The following is a 21096-nucleotide window of genomic DNA, read 5'->3' on the forward strand; positions in this document are numbered from 1 at the left end:
ATTTGAATACCATTTCATTTAGCTTTTTTCCCAAGGATGAACTGCCAAAAGATGTGATATTTTAGAGTAATTAATCAATAACTGTGCAGTATATAATGAGTATTTTAAAACCCATGTATTTACCATTCAAAATGCTAAAGTTGATCATGAGTTGTAAATCACATTGTGACCTTGTAAATTTATTTATCTGTTTATTCCTTTTCACAGTTGGATGTGCTGGAGTACATACATGAAAATGAATACGTTCATGGTGATATAAAAGCAGCAAATCTACTTATGGGTTACAAAAATCCACACTGGGTAAATACAGTATATTAAGCTCTTGCTTTCTGTGAGGGTCTTATGGTACCATATGGAGGCATTCAAAAAACTTCTAACAGAAGAATTTACAAATGAGGGCTTAACATGACGAATGTTGTAATTTATCTTACCTTGCTTATCTAATTTAATCCTTGTACTAAACTTAATGAGTAATTAGGATGAGGAAGCTGAGAGTCAGAGGGGTTAAATATTATGTTAATGGGCACATAGTTAATAAGTGGCAGAGCAGAAATCAACATTTCTCAGGAAATGCAGATAAAGAATCATCAAAATAAAGGGGAAGAAGAAATGGATTTATACAGGGGAACACAAAGAGGTATCACCTCCGCTCCTCTTTTCCTACTTGTAATCAATTAAACTTTAAATGGACAAACATTTCCTTAGTACATTCTGTGATGACGGGAATATTCTGTTTGACTACCCAATATGATAGCCAGTTACAACATGTGACTGTTAAGCACTTGAATCATGCTAGTAGAATACAGTGACCAGCAAAGATGTATAGCAGTGGGAACTCATTCATTGATTGCTGATGGGCATCCAAAATGATATCATGTCATTGTAGGGTAGTATGGCAATGCATTAGAAAATTAAGAGATTTCAAACCATATGATCTGGTAACTGTTTCTTGATGTTTACACAAATCAGGTGAAAACTTAATATCCATCCACCAAACCTACAGATGCTCAAAATATTAGTACTCATCACTGTTACCAAAGGGCATCTTCGTTGTTTCTAAGTTAAGCTAAAGGATAAATAAACTCTGGCATAGCAGATAAAATGGCCACCTGCAACACTGCCATCCCATGTGGGTGCTGGTTTGAGATGCTGTTGCTCCACTTGTAATCCAGCCCTCTGCTAATGTGCCTGGGAAAGCAGCAGAGGATGGCCCAACTGCTTGGCTCCCTGCAATATGTGGAAAACTCCAAAGAAGTCCAAACTCATGACTTTGACCTGGGCAGATCCTTGTGGCTATTTGGGGAGTGAATCAGCAAATGGAAGATTTTTCTCTGTCTCTGTCTCTTCCTCTCTGCATAACTAGTGAGTAACTACATAAGCCAGACTTTAAAAAATGCGTGAAAAAACTACAAACAGTGGCATATTACTCAGTGCAAAGACAATGAAATATTAAGCTATGAGAAGACATGGAGGAAACAAATGCATTCATGAGAGAGGTTGATCTGAAAATGCTATATATTGTATGAGTGACTAAATGACATTCTAGAAACAGCATCACTGTGGACGCAGGAAAATGTCAGTAACTGAAGTCAGTCGGAAGAATGACTAGTTAGAACACAGAATTAGGGGGCGGGCAGTCAAACTAATCTGACTCTGTAGTTGTTGGTACATGTCACTGATGCATCTGTCAAGACCCATAGGATGCAGACCGAGGTCTGAGCTATAAAATACTGACTTGGAATGATAATGATGTATCAGTGTAGGTTGAACCATTATAACAAATGTACCACTCTGCTTCTCACCAGAGTTGAAAGAGATTGTGGCTATCTGTGTAAAGACAAAGGTTTATGAGAACTCATTTTATACTTTGCACTTGGTTTTGCCTAAATTGTTCTTCATTTTTTTTAGCAATGTTTGAGCTAGTGTGTAAACAATAAGGTTTATTTTTAAAATGTGGCTAATATGACCAAATTTCAAAATTTTAAATGTAGCTTCGTTTTCATTAAATTTGAAAAACTACACATACTGGTGCCACTGTAACAGCATTGGCTTGAAGAGTTAAATGAAGTCTATGTAGCAATCAGAAAAGTACAGGTGAATATTTAATATTTAACTGAATATTTAACTGATCTCTGCATGGGCAGAGATTTCTTTGTTTGGATTCACAATTACAGAGACAGAAAGAGTGAGAAGAGAAATCTTCAGTCTGCTGGTTTACTCTCCAAACAGCTGCAACAACCAGAGCTATGCCAAGTCTTCCAAGTCTTCCAAGTCACTTGGGACATTGTAATTTCCTCAGGCATGTTAGTGAGCACTGGACTGGAAGTGGAGCAGCTGGAACTCAGACACCTATATGGAATACCACTGTTGAAAGTGGTGGCTTAACCTATTATGCCACAATGTTGGTCCCTAAATGCTTTTCTTCTGACTGTAATCAAAATGAACTAATAAAACAAAGAAGTAGTACAACTGTTTAACAGACAAGTAAGAAATCACCTTTGATAAAAACTGAAAAAAGATGGGTGTACAAAAACCAGGGCTGGGGTGGGCCTAGGGGTGGATATTGGATTCACCCCGAGTAGGTTGTAATGCTTTCTGGTATACATGAGGACCAGGTCTGTGGTGGAGGCATGCTGTGCTGGACCACAGCACCCATTGGTTTGTTTGAAGTGTGAGGCTAGGGTGGAACTCACCATGCAGCTGCTTCCTCTGGCATGTGCATTGGCTGTGCAGGTGACGGACTGAACTTGACTGACCCTGCACCAGCTGACTCACACAAGAATCAAGTCCTAGGTCACTCCAGGTGAGGTTTCTTGGGGAACTCTCCAACTGGGCCTCTGGACTAAGATCCTAGCCATGGAGAAAATAGGATATGTGGTCCCACATTGTAGTGCATGTGTTAGGACCAGGCCACCTCCAGTTGCTGATACTGTGAGATGGACAGCATGTCAGGTGCACCTGGGGGACATGATGGCCAGCACATCTAGGCCTGTAGGGACAATCTACTGCCTCATCAGGATGGGAGGCAGAACAGGTTGGACAATTGTGGCCAGGCTTTGCAGCATGTTCCCGGATCTGTGGATACACTAAGGTGGATTTGTTCAGCCAATAGACCTTGAAAAGATTTTCTTAACCCTGGAGCAACGAAATGAACAACTTTTCAGAACTATCAAAGCCACTGAAGTGACACCCTTGGAACATTCTTCCTCACATTGGGTCTCTTAAGGTGTCATCAGATGACTGTCCCTATCCTGGGTGCCAATGTAGTTTGACAGCAGGAGCGGTCCCATCCAAAGCATTTTTTCCCATCTACCTTCTTGGTACCTGAACCTCCTCATCCAAATCGTAGGCTCACATAGGTGTACCTCCCTCTCATCTATATAAACAATATTAAAAATAAGTTAAAAACGAAGATTGGGATATCAATGTGATACCATTTGTGTAGAGTTAAACGAACTGGAGAAGACGGATAATAATGAGCTTGATTAGGCTTTGCATGCCTGGAGAGTGACAATGGGATCATAAATGCGAATAAGAGAATAGCAGACAGGCAGTTTGGCAATATATTCAGATCGTTCAAAAACCTGTATTTTTAAGGTCAGGAGTATATTGAGGTATAATTTATAAAAATGAAAATTCATCCTTTTAAATACATGGCTTCATGGGTTTTGACTTGCGTATGTCTAACAGCAGCCACTAACGGGAGATAGTTTTTCATCAAATTTTCTCATTCTCTTTTGCAATTAGTCCTCCTCTCACGTCAGTCGTTGACAGTAATTTCTGACAATATTACATTTTTCAGGAATATTACAGAAATGGAATTATAAGGCCTGAACTCTTTGTCTATCTGTTTAGCATAAGACTATACATATTTATCTTTCTAGTTTATCAGTTTTTATTGCCATGTAGTATTACATTGGCAACTATGGCAATTTTATTTTGTCACGTGTTGGTGGATTTGACATTGCTTCCTTTTGAGAGTTTTGAACAAAATTGTTCTTAGTTAAGCATTCATGTATAAGTTTTTTTTGGTGTGTGGGCATATGTTCTTTGGGTAAATTAGTAGGAATGGAATTTCTGGGTCTTACTGGCAGTATGTTTTTAGCCTAGAAATTGACATATTGCTTTCTGGAGTGATTGTATCATTATGCATTCACCAGAGCAGTATGTAATTTTATTCTACATCTTCAGTTCAACGGTCTTTGGTATTTTAGCTTGTATAGTGTAGTATGCTACAGTATTGTATAGTGATGTAGTCATATCCAATAGTTTAAATTTGCATCAGTCATCACAAATGAGCAAATCTCATTTACTGATTTGCTACATTTGTACTTGACTGGCATGCCCGTTTTGAAATTGGGGTCTATTACTACTAAATTATGAGATTTAAATGTGGTATATATGTATGATGGAATACTACTTAGCCATAAGAATGAAATCATCATGGATGCAACTGGAGAACTGGAGACCATTATGTTTAATGAAATAAATCAGACCTATAAAGACAAATGTCACTTATTTTCTGATTTTAAATTATATATGGGATAAAAAGCGTGTATCGAGGTAAACTGACATGTGTTTTGATTGGTAGTTATGACCCTCACCTATCTGCCTGCAGAACTGTGGTCTATCTTTTTGCTTGTAGCGCTTGTTTAGAAGACAACTGTGAGATTATAAAGTAAATTTAAAAATATTACTGCAAAAAATAAAAGGAAGTAGGAGGAAGGAAAGTTTCACTGTATCAGAATCATACTGTGAAATTGATGAAAGCTGTTCTCTATTAACAAATTTAAAAGTTTGATGAAAAAGGAAACAGAAACCTTATGCTTGGAGAGCTGGCTTAGTGACATAGCAGGTAAAGCCACTGCTGTGCCCTGCCTGCTCCACTTCTGATCCTGGGAAAAAGCAGAAGTTGGCTCAAGTGTTTGGGCCACTACTGTCCTTGTAGGAGACAAATAATGTCCTTACCTTCAGGCCGGCTCAGCCTTGGTCATGGTACCACTTGGAAAGTGAACCAGTGGATGGCAGATTGTTTGTCCCTGCCTCTCTGTAACTCTTTTTTCTTTAAGATTTATCTATTATTTGAAAGGCTGGTATAGAGCGAGAGAAGGAGAGACAGAGGTATCTTCCACCAGCTGCTTCACTGGCCAAATGGCTGCAAAGGTTGGAGCTGGGGCCAGTCAGATGCTGGGAACTTAGAGCTTTTTCTGAATCTCCCACACAGGTGCAGGGGCCCAACGACTCAGGATATTTTCTGCTACTTTCTCAGGCCATTAGCACAGAAACAGATTGGAAGTGGAACAGCCAGGACCAAACTGGTGCCCACATGGGATGCTGGCACCTCAGACAAAAGCTTAGCCCTGTACGCCATGGTGCTTGCCCCTGTAACTCTTATGAAAAATCTTTAAACAAAACAAAACAAAAACATTGTCAAAACAAGGTGCTTCATAGGCATTTTCTGCATCCCTGCTTACCTTTGCATTCTCTTATCAGATATATTTCTATTTTTTTAAGATTTATTTTATTGAAAAGTCAGATTTAAAAAATATATATTTTTTTATTTGAAAGGCAGAGTTAGAGAAAAGGAGAGACAGAAAGATCTTCCATCCACTGACTTACTCCCCAAATAACTACAAACGGACAGAGATGAGCCTATCTGAAACTAAGAGCCAGAAGCCTCTTCCGGGTCTTACAGGCAATTGGAAAGTCCCAAGACCTTGGGCCATCCTCTGCTGCTTCCCAGGCCTTTAGCAGAGAACTGGTCAGAGGTGGGGCAGCTGGAACTTGAACCAGTGTCCACGTGGGATACCAGCACTGCAGGTGGGAGACAGCCTATTAAGCCTAAGTACCAGCCCCGGATTTATTCCTGTTTTTAAAGAAGTCAAATTTATTAGTGTTTACTGTGAATTTTGAGTCATGTTTGAACTTGACCCATATGGAGATTTTACAGGAATTTTACTGTATGGTTTCATTTTCCAAGTTTAAGTCTTACTCATTGCGATCTATTCCTTTACATGATGGGGTTTCATGACACCACCCTGACTGTTTTGGTCATCTGAGAAGTGAACCAGGAGATTGAAGGGGTGTGTGTGTGTGTGTGTGTGCCTTGCTTGTGTCCTTCTTTCCCTCTAACCCTGGCTTTTAAATACATTTTTTTTTTAAAGAAAACAGTTTAGGATTTTTCTTCATTTTTAGTGCAAGTATTCTCAGATACTTGTCATAAATATATTACCAAGTGTCTAATTTGCCTTTCATTTTTCAAGGTTTAAGCTATACAGACTTCTTAACATTTAAAATGTCAATATTTATACTGGGTTCTCTCTATCTTTCTAATGAGTTTTTTCCCAGTCATTACAATATTACTTTTTAAAAAATTATCTTTGCTAAACTGGAGCTATGGTATAGTGGAAGAGCCACCACCTTCAATGCCAGCTTCCCTTATTGAAGCCAGTTTGTTTCCTGGCTGCTCCATTTGTGATCCAGCTGCCTGCTAATGTGCCTGGGAAAGCAGTAGAAGGTGGCCCAAGCACTTGGGCCCCTGCATCCACATGAGAGAACTGAGAGTAGTGCCTGGCTCTTGGCTTCGGCATGGCACAGCCCTGCTGCTGAAGCCATTTGGGGAGTGAACCTGAGGATGGAACTGTCTCACTGCCTCTTCTCCCTTTCTGTAATTCTAACTTTCCAAATAAATAAGTTAATTAAAAATCAAAAACAAAAAAATGCCTTTGCTTCAGTGATATTATATGCCACTTTTATTGCATACAGCCTATATACTTGGGTTTATTTCTGTGTTTTCTAATGAATTCCACTAGTGTGTCTTACAGCAGTGCAATAATTCCTGCAGCTTTATATTTTACCATTTGATTGGAATAGTAGCTCCTCATATCTTTTCTTCAGTATTACCCTAGCTGCTTATATTTCTGTATTTTTTAAAAGTTACTTGAAAATCAGAATCTTTTATTCTCTGGTTCACTCCCAAGTTGGCTGCAATGACCAGAACCGAGCCAGGCCAAAGCCAGGTGCTGGAAGTTTCTTCTGAATTGCCCACAGCATTTCCCAGGTACCCAAGCACTTGGGGCATCTCATTATTTCCCCAGACACATTAACAGGGAACCAGATGGGAAATGGAACAGCCTGGACTTGAACCAGCACCCATTCAGGTGGCTGGTCTTGTTGACATGCTTTTCACAGTGCCTGCCTCTGTGTATGCTGTTGTCTGGTTCCATTTAAAAAAAAATTCTTGTTGGCATCTTTGGAATTCTGTTTAATTTATTTTTTTAAATAATCTTAGTTGATTAGGGTACAAAGGGTCAAGGGCTACAGGAAAGTGGGTAATACCATTGTTTCCACACTAATATTATCATTTTTTCCCTGTATCTGAGGTCAGGGGAGAAACAAAGGGAAAAGCCCCACCCAGCCTCCCACCCATCCCAGGTCCCTGATGTGAGGCATGCTCTGAGGGTCCTGCTCAAGCAGTTTTGATAGTTCAACAGGTCTGAATTGCTGCCAATATTGCCGTTCAATCACGATGAAACTATTCAGAGTCCACTTGCTGACATAGTCTCTTCTGAGATCAGTTCAGTTGGAGGGATCTCCAAAGAAACTTCATCTGAGATGATCCCAAACCTGATTCTTGTGTGAGTTTGCCACTGCAGGGTCTGGCACAGTCTATCGCCCCAATCAGCTTATGCACATGCTGGTTGTTGCAATTGCAGGGTCAGTTCTGTTTCCAGCCCTGTCTTACACTTGAACCAGTGGGTGTTGCAGTCCAGCCCGATCCTGCCCACTTCATGCTCGGTCCTCATGCAAACCAGTGGGAGCTGCAGCCTAGTTGGGGCAATCCCCATAACCCCCACCAGGCCTGCTCCCTATCCCGGTTCCCATGCATGCCAGTATGTACTGCAGGCTTGTTCAGTATGTCCCACATCCCATTTAGCTCTCGTACTTGTCAATGGGCATTGAAGCCTCGTTCAACCCAACCAACCTACTATCCAGCCCACACACATACTGGCAGGTGCCTTTCTGTCTAGCCACCCCTGCCCCTGTCCTGGTTTTCATGCTTTCCAGTGGGAGTGGTTACCCACGAGGGAGGTGCCCACTATCTTCCTAAGAGGCCACTCCAGCTTCATATGCACTCTCCAGGTGGTTCTGGCATTTAACTTAACAGAATTAGCCCCCAGTGCCAGCTTCTGCCATCTGATGTGGCAAAGCCCAACCAACACTCCACTCTAAGGAATTCTGTTAAATTCTAAAATGTAAGGGAAACATATCTATGATATCTAAATGTTCCTTCAACAAGAAAATGCTTTTATATTTAAATTTGTGTCTGCAGGAGTGTTTTCAAACTTTCCTCATACTGGTCTTGCATATTTCTTGTTATGGTTATTTATGAAGATTGTAAATGTTTCTTAGTATCCAAGTTAAGATTTATTTCAAAGGCATTTTGACAGGTGGGGGAGAGGGATAGAGATCCTTTGCATGTTCAGCTTCACTCACCAGGTGCAGGCATCAGCAGGGCTTGGGCCAGGATGAAGCCAGGAGACAAGAACTCTGACAAATCCACAGAGGTGACAGGAACTTGGCTATCTCAGCGCTGTTGTTGCTTCCCAGGCATATTAGGAAGAAGTTGGATCAGAAGTGGAGCAGCCAGGACAAGAACTGGCAGTCTGGTGTAGGATACAGGCATTCCATGATGCCCACTCCTACCTACTATATCTTCCGAATATTAGTTGTGTACTTACATACCGGGCTTGTTGATTTCCAAATGTTAATTTTTCATCCAATTTGCCTAATTGTGTTTTAGTTTTAGTAATTTCTACAGTTTTCTCAGGAAATTGGTTTCATATCATGTGCATTTGCAGTTTCTTTTCCATTTATCTTATTTCTAATTGATTTATCTGATGGCATTGATTGTTTAGTGCATCTGGTATACCTTTAGCAGTGAAGCTCGGGCCGGTCTTGATCCTGATCTTGGTAAGTGCCTGAATTATCACCTCAGTGAGTGACATCTGCTTTAGTGCCGTCTGTTTATGAGAGTACTTAACAAAATAGGAAACTGTACATCATCTTTTAGGTTCATTTTCCAACAGAAGTTCTGCAGTTTCCTCAAACGTGTAAATGTGTCTGCTTCTAAAACCAAGTTAAGGAACTAATCACTTCTGTGTTCTTGAACTTATTTATATAAAATGGGTATTGAATTTTTGGCTTTCTGGGGAAATTTTTTTTCTCAAAGTTATTAATTTAAGATAGGTTGCTGAAGTTGTACATGGACAGCTTACTTCTGAGGAATGAATCTCAATTTGTTATGGTATAATATTTACTTAATATGATATTAAAATTCACTCAATATTTCAGGCTATATGTTCATTTGATGTACTTAAATCTTCAGTTTTCTGTTTTTGTGCTGTATCAGGTTTAAACATTACAGTTAATAGAAATAATTTGGAGACTTTACTTCTGTGTTCCAGTGCTATTTCTGTTACATTGGGATCATGTGGTATTTGATGTGAAATAATGTGATTCTGTTGCGTTTCTGTGAGGTAGTTCTTTGTATTTCTGTTTTCAGTTATGGAAACTTGTTGTGTAAGCTGCTTTTCCCTGGGCGGGTCAATTGTAATAGATGTTTTATCTATTGCCTTTCAGATTATTTGCTGGCTACATTGTCAATTCTTATAGATTTTAAATATTTTCTACTTGAGTAATTCTCTCCCTTGCTTGCAGGGGGAGGATTAGCAAGTTGAATCATCATCCTGTTATCTTTATTCATTTTTTTAAAAAAGAAAGTTTGTGTTTTTCCATCATCAAACTGGTTGTAAACATAACTTCTAAAATTTTCACATGAAAAGGTCTGTGAAAATTGCATAAATATCTAAACATGTCACAGTGTGATTGTTTTTGCAACAAACTGTTCTTTGGAGTACATTTATGCTTCGTAATCAGTGTCCCTTTTGACCTGAGAAAAAGATAATTTCGCTTTACAGATTGCAAAGGTCAGTTTATGTCTAAGAGATAATCTGTGTGCTTTCAGTTATCTCTGTCTTTACTTAGGTTTTGTCCAGGTTTGTGCACCAAATGTGCTGCTGAGCACGCTATTGTTGGTGTGTTTCTGTTCGTCTCCTTGGTTTTCCTGTAGTTCTTATCAAGAGCAGGGCTGAGTTGCTGGATGACTATGCATTACTGTATTTGTTGAGTTTCCTTCTTGTTTTCATCTGTTTTTGACATCTTTAGTTCTTTAAGGCTTGATGGGAAGGGAGGAGATCTTTACGACAGTTTTTAATGTGTTGCAGTGATCATCTTGGTATTAATACGTTTATTAAAGATGCCCTTTCCCACTTAACCTGTTACTGTTGTAATTGCTTTTCATGGTATTCCTTAGCTTCTACTTAATACTAATTTACTCTCAATATGCTTGTTTTGCTTTTCTCTTTCCTTTCCTGTGGTTACCTCATTGTTAAAGTTGTACGACTTTACTTTGTTGGATCATTTAGAGAATACTTTAGAAGCCTACAGTAAATTTAAGGTTTTATTTTGGTACAGAACATTTGCAATCCCATGCATATTTTTTTAAGATTTATTTATTTTTTTAATTGCAAAGTCAGATATACAGAGAGGAGGAGAGACAGAGATGATCTTCCTTCCGCTGATTCACTCCCCAAGTGGCAGCAACGGCCGGAGCTGAGCTGATCTGATAAATCAGGAGCCAGGATAGAGATGAACAGCTTTTCATGCCCAATGTCCAGTGCTGAGCGTGGCATAAAAACACCCATAGGTTTTAAAAATGCTCATTACATTGCCTTGGAGGCTAAGGGAAGTTGTGCTGGAGTGACTAAGTTCCAGTTCCCATTCTACCACTGAGCAGAGAGCTCTTTCACCACATTGTTTAATACATGTGGGCTTTGCCTTTCTTGTCTATGTGTTCTTGAAGGTTCTTTCTAGCTCTAAATTTATGATTCTCTGAAAATATAGTCCCCATTCTGATGTGTTCCCTTAATGCTCATCACAGAAGGTAATGTTTCTTAAAATGTTCCCAAAATATATTGCCTGCTATTGCAAAGCTAAGGAAATACAAAAGTTTGGATTAAATACAATTTAATGAGCTAGGGGATGGAATGATAGCACCAAATCTGTATCTGGTTGCAAAATCCTTACTTTGGGAATTCCTTGGACATACACAGGGTAGGGTCATAGCCTCATTAAAACTGCTTATTCACTGTTCGCTGGAGGGAGTTCTTACACAATCCATTTATCAGTTACAGTTGCTTGTCAGATGGAGTGTGTGTCCTTAAGAGTTTTACGTGGGACTAACACTGTTGCTGGTTAAAGTAGCATTTCATGTATTGTGTATTTATAAAATTTAGTTCTGATCACCTCGACATGTGAAGATCCGTAAAACTTTGCTCTGGCAACAGTTTTGTATTCCGTTAACTCCAGAGTGATACTAAATATTTTAGCTTGATATCATGTTACTTAGATGGCATTGCTGATAAAATTGCTTTAAAGCATTGTGCTATATTGTGAGTGGGATTGTGCTATAGACTAAATAACATGGTTTTTATCATTGTGGCATGTAGTAATATGCATTTTATCTTCCTAGTGAGGCCCACTAAAAGTGTTCTTAAGCAAAGATATTTTTGAAATTGTTGCTGTTTTGGTTACTTGAACTTTTTAAATTCGTATACTTTGAGCTTTAATTAATAGCATTATTTTAAAATTAGATTTTTTTCTGCCTTTTTTTTGTGGTCTCAATATAACTATCATAAAAATATGTTGCTTCTAAGCTGTGATAACTTGTGCATCTGCTTTTCATAAGTTCTAGAAACTTGGAATTCTTTTCATATCATTTGTCAAATGAAGATGAAATTTGTTCCAGTTTTATTTCTGTCCAATTTTTTTGCAGTGTGCTAATATTATTTAAATGCTAATTTGTTAAGGTATTTTAAAATTGTTTGAGTTATCAAATTCAGTGTTAATGGCATTTCTGTTTTCAAAATTTACTCTTTACATGGGCATAGTATGGACTACTAGAATATAACTAGACAGTATTAATGGGTGGAAAGCACTAAAAAGAATAGCACCACTATAATTTAGTAAAACCATCATCTCTGTATTTAACCTTTTGTGAAGTTTATTTTCCACTGCTAAAAAGACTGAGACAAATTGAAACATGTTAAACTTAATTATATGCAAATTATAATTGTAAATACATAATTTTGTTTCTAGGAGCATTCTTTTTTAAAACTATTTTTGAAACTTTTAAACATGCTGCAATAGAGAGCTCAATTTCCCTATCACTTAGATATAAAATTAAACACTTAAATGTTTTGATTTTTTAAATGATAGAACATTTTACCTGAATACTTCAGCACATATGTAGATGAATTATCACAATGACATCGCCACTTTACAGGTTTAGTTCTGTTTTTTTTATTTTAAAATTCACTGGAAAATCTTCTTTCATTTCAGTTGTACTTTAACTTTCATTTCCTTTTTTTTTATGGCTCATTTCAGTGGACTTCTCTATGCTACAGCTTCCTTTCCTGTAAGTCCAACAGGCTGGATCATGTCATCTTTGGCTTCTGCTGTCTCTCTCGGCCTCAGACTTACTCGGAAATGACTTAGCGGCACTCTGTTTTGGGGAACTACCAATGCAGAACCACAGGAATGTGATTTCTTTCACAGAACCCCATTGTGTATTAGGAATACAGGCACATCTCTAGTTGTGTCGAAAGGAAAACAGGGATTGAATTTGAATGACGGATCCATTGCAGCATCTGTCATATAGCATGGGCTCTACTATGTACACTGAGTGCATGCGTGATTCTTGAACAATGAGAAACCAAGTATACATAAATTTATTAGCTCAGTGCTCAGGATGAACAGGTAAAACTGAGCAAGTAGAGCTGGGGGTAGCATAGTTAGATGGGTTAACAATCATTTGTGCATGCTTTTAAGCTGTGTCAAGAGACTTTCACAATTTAATACAGCCATCATGGGTGCTTTCTTACATATAAATCTGTTTCAGTATGTTCATAAGCTGAAAAGGGGGGGGTTGCCATTGGTTGAATTTTGTACCTTCGTAAGTTGCCAAAGTCCCCACCCACAATATTCTGTGATTGTGGCTTTTTTTGGAAGTAGTCTTTATCAATGAACAGGTTAAGATGAAGTCTTCATGGATAGCCTAAATTCAGTATGATTGATATTGTTATTTAAAGGAGAAACTTGAACCCACAGACACGCATAACAGGACCATGTAAAACCAGCAAAAGAATGCCATGCGGAAACCAGTGAATGCTGAAAGCTGCTGAAACCTAGGAGTGAGAACCTCCTGCAGCTCAGCCTTCCAGCTTCTGTGAGACATGCTGTTGCTGTTACTCAAACTATCCACCTCCTTTTAGCAATGGTGCGGGGACTTACATGGAAATCTTGGGGGTGGAAGTTGAGATCATACATTTTTCCAAATAATATTTTAAACAATAAGAATTTTCATATAATATCAGCTTGATGTTCTTTTGTCTATATCCTAATGTCTGCTAGCCACGTAAAAGCTTTAGACTTCAAGAAAGGAAAAGAGAAATGGAGGAAAAGTGGGAACAGAGAGCAGAAAGAAATATCTACTTGTATTTTGCCCATAGACACTTCAGGTAAGAGCACATCAGTTAGTGTTTCTAAAGTGATTTGTTCTCTTACATACGCCTCCAAGCAGTTACTGCTTCAATGTATGTGGTACAATCCCTACTTCATTATTTGCCATATTCATTTATTCTGAAATTATGTCCCAGGATCAGAGAGAAGATACACAAAGAAGAGTATTTACCTTCTAATTTCAGGCAAAAGGTTTGATAGAAAATTGGGGCTGTTTTCTAAAGTCATATGTTGTGTAATTTTTGATATTGGGTGTGTAACATAGTTAAGGATATGAGCTCTGAGTCAACCCCTGGGTTTGAATTGTAGCTCTGCCTCTCTGTTCTTTGCCAAGTTACTTTACCTCTCTGTACTTTTGTGTTACCATTCTAAAGATAATTGTGTCTCTCAAAGCAGTATTATAAGAATCAAATGGTTCCAATATGTTAAAGTTTTAACTCAGTGTCCAGAGCAAGTAAACATTAATTAGAAATGTCTTTATGGTTTTTACACTAATTAATAACTTCTTATTTTGCTTCACAAGAATGCATTAGTAAAATCAAGCATATATTCTAATTGTACATTAACTTGGACATTTTAAGTTTGGCTGTCCTCAGTTGCATTGTTGGATAGCAGACATCTCTGAATTTGTGGAATATTAAAGGTTTAATTTTTGTCCTGTGTGGAAGGATTTGCACATTTTAGTAATGTGTTTTCTCTGTAAATATAGGGTAATTTATTTAACAAATCACCTGTCCCAGCTATATACTACCCAAGGCAGTTAGTGCTTTGGAAGCATTAGTATTTGAATGTTTAGCATTAATAAATGTTTGAGTGACTGAGTCCCTTTGGTCACACATCTTCTGTTTTTTTTTTTTTAAAGATTCATTTGTTTTAATTGGACAGTCAGATTTACAGAGAGGAGAGACAGAAAGATCTTCTGTGTGCTGGTTCATTCCCCAAGTGTCCACAACAGCTAGAGTTGAGCCTAACCGAAGCCAAGAGACAGGAGCCTCTTCTGGGTCTCCCACACAGGTGCAGGGTCCCAAGGCTCTGGCCATCCTCTGCTGCTTTCCCAGGCTGCAAACGGGGAGCTCGATGGGGAGAGGAGCACTCAGGACATGAACTGACACCTATCTGAGATCACTGCACATGCAAGCAAGGGTTTGGTCACTAGGCTGTGACACTGGTTTCACTTCTATTTCTTTTCTTTCTTTCTTTTTTTGTTAAAGATTTATTTTCATTACAAAGTCAGATATACTGAGAAATTTTCATTACAAAGTCAGATATACTGAGAGGAGGAGATACAGAGAGGAAGTGGAGCTGCCGGGATTAGAACCAGCAGCCATATGGGATCAAGGCGAGGACCTTAGCCACTAGGCCACGCTGCCGAGCCCCTACACTTCTATTTCTAGGAGCTGGCTACGTATATGACCAATGAACTGTTATTGCTCAAACTTTGGGGGCATCTTGAGTCACACAAGGTTATGTGTAGACTTTAAGGTGGCATTTCTGTACGTGGAATTACACAATGGACTGCTTTCAAATTAAATGGATAAAGAAATTTCTTTCTCTAGGGACTATCAAAAACCATGGAATCCCAAGGAGGTGTACATGTAAGAATTTAGCTCTATTGCTGGTAACCTTACATACTATGTTTAAAATTAATAGAATTTTTGGTTGGTGTAGATAGGGAGATAATTTCCAGTGCTGGCCAATGGTGTTTGTAGACCAATTTATAGTATAGCAGTAACATCAAACTATATCTGAAAATATTTTTATCTCCTATTTATAGATGTGTCAAGTTCTGATAATGCTTAACAATTATTGTAAAGTTTTTTTTAATTATCAGTTTATTTGAAAGAGTTAGAAAGAGAACCTCCATCAACTTGTTCATTACCCAAATGACCACAGTGGCTGGGCTGAACCTAAGCTGAAACCAGGAACTGAGAGCCTCTTGTGCTGCTCACAAGTCAGTGGCCAAGGAGATTCAAATTAGAACTTAAGATAGAACTTGAGAATATGGCATATATGAGTAGAGATGTATCTGCATTAAAGTTGAGTTCTGAGATAGGTCTTCTTAGGAGAGCAGCGTTTTTCATAGTCATGGTCAAAGGCTAATTTGTTCTTCATATTTATCTCACTCATTGATCAAGGCTAGGAGTTACTGACCACCTGTGACAGATTGGGTTCTCAGGAAAACTGTATTGAGACAATATTGGGAGCACAAGGACTCTATTGGAGGTAGGGGAGGAAATAGACCAGTGATAGATAAAAGGGGAGGATGCATGGATGAGTGGGGGTTGGAGGGGCTTTCAGAGTGGGATGTTAATCTGATGCCTGTGAAAGGACATGATACAGAATTGCCTTAGAGTGTGCTGCAAGTCTGACTGAGAAACCCGCTGGGGAGCTTGAGAACTAAGACTGTCCACTGGAACAGACTTCAGTGGAGAGATGTGGCCATACAATGGCCTCTGCATCAGCAGTCATTGGCAAGCTGCCCAGAAAGTGTGTGGCCTTGTGAGTTTCAGAGGTCCTTTGGCTGGAGAGGAGAGGGAGGGTTGGGAGCTAATTGCAGTTCTAACAGACAAAAAGGGTGTTTTTCCTTGGTGGGATTGTATCTCAAGTGTCCAAGTCACAAGATTCTAAAATCAAAAGCCCACAAAGGCATGGGTTCGAAGTAGGTGTAGTTGGGGACTGGCGTGGGTGTAGCTGAGAAGATAGCTGGTAAGAATTCTTGTAGATGCCATATTTAGTGAATCTTGGGTAAGTTGTATTTGGGAGTATTTTTCTTCTTAAATGTAGATGATGACACGTGTTCTGTACCTCACACATAGATATGTAAGAAAAGGGGGAAATGAGTATTATGTCAAATGTTTGAAATATTTCGGAGATAAAAGTAGAGGGAAATAGGCAAGGTTGTCCTCATTCTCCTGAAAAAGAAAAATGGTTACTACACTCGGGAACGAAGCACACAATGAAATAATTCAAATGCTATGGGGGAGTGGTTGGGACAGACACTTGGCACGGCAAGTTAAGCCGCTGCTTGGAATGGCCACATCCCACATCAGAAGGCCTGAGATTGCATTCTGCCTCCACTTTTTTTTTTTTTAAAGATTTATTGTTGGAAAGCCGGATACACAGAGGAGGAGAGACAGGAAGATCTTCCATCCGATGTTTCACTCCCCAAGTGACAGCAATGGACCGGTGCGCGCCGATCTGAAGCCGGGAACCAGGAACCTCTTCCAGGTTTCCCACTTAGGTGCAGGGTCCCAAAGCAGGGTCCCAGTTGGGCTGTCCTCAACTGCTTTCCCAGGCCACAAGCAGGGAGCTGGATGGGAAGTGGAGCTGCCGGGATTAGAACCAGCGCCCATATGGGATCCCGGGGCGTTCAAGGTGAGGACTTTAGCCGCTAGGCCACGCCGCCAGGCCCTTTTTTTTTTTTTTTTTGAAGGAGGGCTGGGAATATATTTGGTCAAAGCCATAAAACAACAGCATTCAGTGCTAACTTGGACGGTGTACAGTGGAGGCTGAGGAACAGGAAGCTGGCTGCAGCTGGATGCCCCTGGGCTGAGCAGCCGAAGTGACACAGGCTTGGCCTGGCTGAGACAGCCGTTGGCCAGGTCCTGTGCCACCAAACCAAAGACAAACAGCAGGCTTACAAACTTACACTGTGGAAGGCAGCACATGATGGGATGGCTCAGGTACTTGAGTGGGTCCCTATCAGCCACATGGGAGAGCTGGAATGAGTTTCTGGTTGGCTCTTAGCTTTGGTCTGGCCCGGGCCTGCTACAGGAGGCATTTGGCAAGTGAATGAGTTGATGGGAAGGGTGGTATGTCTGTCTCTGTATCTCTGGTGATCTGTTTTCAAGTAATAATAATAATAAATGGTCAGGGAAACAGCTATTTAAATATTCCTATGACTAGTCTTATTACAGTTCGAATAATTTATATCAACACCTGGTATAAATTTCATTTACTAAGGCAGACTTGTAGGCAGCTATGGGTATTACATGTATTTGCATTTAAGCTGAAAACAATTAGTTATATTAGTTTTTTTTTTTTTTAGCAAGTTCTTTCTGATAGGACCCTGGCAAGTAACATTTTAGGATTTTTTAAGCTCTGGACACATAAGGGTCTATGTTGCTCTCTCCACTACCCCCTCTTTCAGAATCCTATAACAATGTAAAAGTTGTTGTCAGCTTTCCAGTATAGAAAGTAGGACCAAGGCTTCCTACCCCCACCATGGATTAAGTTCTGCTTAAGCTTATTTTTTTTTTTCTTCAACATGATTTCCAAAGTCCTCAGAATTCCTAATTCTATACTGTATGTAAAACAGAATGGGATTCTCAAGTGAGACTGACCTAGATGAACCCTTTCCTCTCTAGCTCTGTGACTTGGACAAGCCTTCTGAGCGCTGAGATGCGCGGTGCCCCAGCATGTGAAATGAGAGCAATGCTAGGCGACTGCATGTGGTTGTCTGGATTTAACAAATGAACTTGTGAAAGCACTTCCCTGAGTGGTTGTCAGATAATAGAACCGCAACTCATGTTCATTTCTCCTTCCTTCGTTTTCTTGTTTGACAACATTTCCCAGCCCCTCCTTTCCCCCTTTGAGTTATTCTGGTAACATACAAGACTGTCTACTAAATTACTTTAGTAGAACTCTGAGCTGCACCTAATTTGAGTCAGTTAATTTGTCAACATTTTGATCACTTGGTTCAGATTATTGACTTTACTACCTCTTATATGGAGTGTCTGTCTCTCCAACAAAGGCAGTCACTCTTACATCTCTTCCATAGTGTCCCATAATTACCTGTTTCCAAAATATATTGATAATGCTGGTGGTAAAAGTTTAGAGCATTGTTTTCTGTTTTCAGAGTATAAATATTTGAGCTGTTTGCTAAATCGCTGTATAAAATCTGAAGTGAAAAAAAGTGTACATGTAGAGGTGGAGAAGCGTAGTTAGTTTTGCTAAAGGAATCCTGACTTCATGACTTGCTTGTCTTTCAGGGTTTTGTGAATGATAGCAGCAGCTCTGTAAGATCATAGGATCCCAGCTGGTTGGCTAGATAACCCTTAGTGTTGTTGCTTTAGAGATGTTTGTCTCAGTGTAGTGCCTGTTCCCCAAAGCCATAAGCAGGCATGTTTTAAATCACTTAGAAACATGAATATTTCAAGGCGATTTAAAATGACTACCTATCTCCACCTCCATTTGTGGCTTGGGAAGCATGGTGACATCTGGTTGGAACTAGGGTGCTGTTCTCTGGCCGCACGTCTTAGTACGTGTGTGGCCAACACGTGCTGCGTCTTCAGAACTCCTCCCCTCCGCTTCTCTCTTCCAACATGAGCTAAGAAAGTCTCCAGAGTTGCTGTGTGACTTTTAACAACCTACACTGCTGTCTGGAGACCCAGTTTGTAGTTCTGACTTAAATCACAGTGATGATATAACTGACCTGAAAGGCCACAAGTCCTGCTTACTCCACTCATTGGTGTTTTTATGTTTTTTTTGTTGTTGTTGTTTTTGCGGGGGGTGGCTTTTCCCTTTTCTTTTTTTTTGAATCATTTCCTCTTAGAGCTTGTTTGCTACTTTTATTCTTCCTGTTACTAGAGACTCAAACATCAAGGTCATGTTTTTAGGATGTATGCTCTCATCTCCCCTCCCTACTTGAAACAGTTTTATGTTTCAGGGGGAGATGCAAGAAATGGAGTCTTACAAGCTCTTGATGACAGACAAAAAGACATATCGTGGTTTATGCCATCTAGATGGCCACCTGCAGCGAGGGAATTTAAATGCAAAATAAAAAGACTGAAGATGTAAGACAGCTTAGAAGTAAGACATGCCTATGATGAAGTGAAGGTGTAAGCTGGAAAGTTATGACTCCCAGTTGTGTGTATTTTATCTGAAAGCACCATTTGGTTTAATGAAATGTGGGTTTAATAAAATGGTATCCGGGGCTGTTCTTAAACCTATCAACCTCTGAAGACTTAATTGTAAAGATTCTGTTTCCAGAGGACAAAAGCATTGCTCACTTGACAGTTACTCACTTCTCTGTTGGTTTTTCTAGGTTTATCTTGCAGACTATGGACTTTCTTACAGATACTGTCCCAATGGGAACCACAAACAGTACCAGGAAAATCCTCGAAAAGGCCATAATGGGACAATAGAGTTTACCAGCTTGGATGCTCATAAGGGAGTGGGTGAGTTTTTTATTTTAAAAGAATGATTACAATCAAGAGTCAATAAGACTGTGTGAAATGACCTCTCAGTAATCCGTTTGAAGAGTGATATAGCACTGATGAGACTTGAATGAAACACAATGAATTCTGTTAGGCCAATGAGTATATTTTTGCAACATTGGAAGGGTATACATATTGTAACAAGTGAAGCAGCAGCCAAAGGTGTCAAGCATGATGTTCGTTTTACCCCGAAAATAACTAGTTTATATAGGTTGACTCTGGCCATCAGTGCTGAATTGTTAGGCCATAGTGAATGTCACAAATTTGGTTAAGGCTGCACATATGAACAGTTATTCCTGATCTCATTGTGACCTTATCAGAGGTCTAGAAGATATCTCTCAACAATAAGGCTATCTTTTCTGCAACTATAAAGTGTTAACTTGTGGAAATCTCTCCCAGTCACCTTTCATATATCTTACTTATTTAAACTCACTTTGATGGTATTGGAAACACATTTGCAGGTAAATTACATACATAGTCCTTTTATTGGATATTGATTGTACTGCCTTGCATTCCAAGGCAGACTTAATTCAACAATTCCCTAATTAGTTAAAGTCATAACCTATGTCTTGTATTCATTTACCATTAATTAAACCTTAGCTGTTTATTACACTGCAGTCCAAATCCAATAGCCGACCCAGAAAGCCATGGTAAAGGAAGTAGGAGGTCAATATTGAAAATATATGGTGCAGAGCCCCACTGATGGTTGCTTTGTTCACAATCAATATGGTCAATGCAACTGTACTTTCTTAGTTGCTCTGTCAGCAAGACAAAAAGTCAATTCTAATGTTATGCTAGAGAAAAAAATGGAGATTATTGAAAAGCTTTGGCTTTCAAAATTATATTCTTTCTAAACTTTGTTTATAGAAGAGTATTTTTATATGTGCTAAATCAAATCATTTTTAAGCAGCTTTGAAAAGATTGCATTTTCACTAAAAGATAACTAGATATTGTTCTTGTTAATGGTGGTTGAGCTCTTACCTTGAACTGATAGTTTCTAAAGAGTTCTCCTTGGCACAGACAACTGTATATTATTGCCTTTTCTATTAAAAGGACCATTGACCATGTAATACAGAGGGTCTTGATCATTTTCCAAAGCAATTAAAACTCAACTGAGTTTAAGGTAGGCTAGTGAGGAAGTGAAACAGGTATGTCAATCGTAGGTTACATTTTTCTGAATTAGAAGTTAGCTTTTGTATTCCAGATCAGAAGAAACCACTACATTCTAAAAGTATAA

The 21096-nt window shown here is 39.2% G+C and overlaps 1 protein-coding gene across 8 annotated transcripts in view; it reads left to right on the forward strand.

The window, feature by feature from the left end:
- Positions 1-21096, forward strand: part of VRK2 (VRK serine/threonine kinase 2) — a 90718-nt gene that overhangs the window by 34121 nt on the left and 35501 nt on the right. For all 8 annotated transcript variants that reach the window (XM_058667825.1, XM_058667820.1, XM_058667821.1 and 5 more), the window contains 2 exons: positions 208-300; positions 19688-19820. In XM_058667825.1, coding sequence (XP_058523808.1) covers positions 208-300; positions 19688-19820 — 226 coding nt within the window. The remainder of the gene's footprint in view (positions 1-207; positions 301-19687; positions 19821-21096) is intronic.

The sequence above is a fragment of the Ochotona princeps genome, chromosome 8 (genome assembly GCF_030435755.1).
Source record: "Ochotona princeps isolate mOchPri1 chromosome 8, mOchPri1.hap1, whole genome shotgun sequence".
Classification (NCBI taxonomy): domain Eukaryota; kingdom Metazoa; phylum Chordata; class Mammalia; order Lagomorpha; family Ochotonidae; genus Ochotona; species Ochotona princeps.